At 39.2% G+C, this 955-nt stretch overlaps 1 protein-coding gene across 2 annotated transcripts in view; it reads right to left on the bottom strand.

Annotated features, from left to right (window-relative positions):
- Positions 1-955, bottom strand: part of adgrg1 (adhesion G protein-coupled receptor G1) — a 15,423-nt gene that overhangs the window by 5,525 nt on the left and 8,943 nt on the right. For both annotated transcript variants that reach the window (XM_035681862.1, XM_035681870.1), the window contains exons 5-6: positions 721-766; positions 334-448 (exon numbers count right to left, since the gene is read on the bottom strand). In XM_035681862.1, the coding sequence (XP_035537755.1) occupies positions 334-448; positions 721-766 (161 nt within the window). The remainder of the gene's footprint in view (positions 1-333; positions 449-720; positions 767-955) is intronic.

The raw sequence follows: 955 nt of genomic DNA, 5'->3' as shown, positions 1-955 counted from the left end.
TGCAATGGTTGCAAACATGCATAAAAGCTTAAATAACTGTATTTGGGTTTGTGTCAAAGAGGAAATGTGCTTCATTTCTGAGTATGCAACAAAAATGTACGTAACACGGAACCAATGTGGTCACAATGTCGCTGATGTGGCCTGTGTAGACTGGTGCACAACACGAAACCATTGTGTGTAAGTCCTTTAGTTCAAAGTTTGCTCTCGACCAAAGAAACAGCAGTTTATATGTTGATTTTATGATTGAAAGCTCCAAAAGAGCTACTAAATAAATCCTGTGGTGAGATTGTTTTCTCAACTGCTCAAGAATGAAACCTCTTTTGTGTGTCTTACAGGCGATGTCAAGTTGTAGCCTTTAAAATCCTTCTTCATCTCCACCTCAGAGCTGCGAGCGCAGGGATGCTCGACAAGGGCTTCAAGCAAGGACCTCTCCATAACGTCTTTGATCCTGGACACAAACATTAAGACACACCACCATGATATTATGTTAAAAACTCTGGTTTAAGATAGCCTTTTAAAATAAGCAAGATTATTTTTGTAACCCCCGCCCTAACACATATAAAGCTTAGTTTCCTGTCTGTACTCAAAGTTCAGGCACAGCAGTGGGCTTAGCAATTAAGACAGAGTGATATAAGGAGGAGGATGTTGACAAAAAACACGCCATCATGCTACTTCGACAAAAAATGTGATGTAACATTTGATAATAGAGAGGAAAATTACATCTTGACATGGCTGGATCCCTGGCTTGCTTGATCACATAATTTCGCTGCAAAAAAAACAGAAAAAAGAACAATTTGACACTCTTAAGATAAACATAATACATACAAACTCTAAACTGTGACTTTTGAACACAAATCGTATTCTAAAGTTAAGGGAGAGGGTTGAATTAAAGGACCAGTGTGTAGGATTTAGTGGCATCTAGCAGTGACTATCTTGCTCCACCCTCCCCTTCCAA

Source organism: Morone saxatilis, unplaced genomic scaffold, assembly GCF_004916995.1.
Source record: "Morone saxatilis isolate NCDOM2014 unplaced genomic scaffold, NCSU_SB_2.0 Contig11, whole genome shotgun sequence".
NCBI lineage: Eukaryota > Metazoa > Chordata > Actinopteri > Moronidae > Morone > Morone saxatilis.
This window is presented reverse-complemented; position numbering and strand designations above follow the sequence as displayed.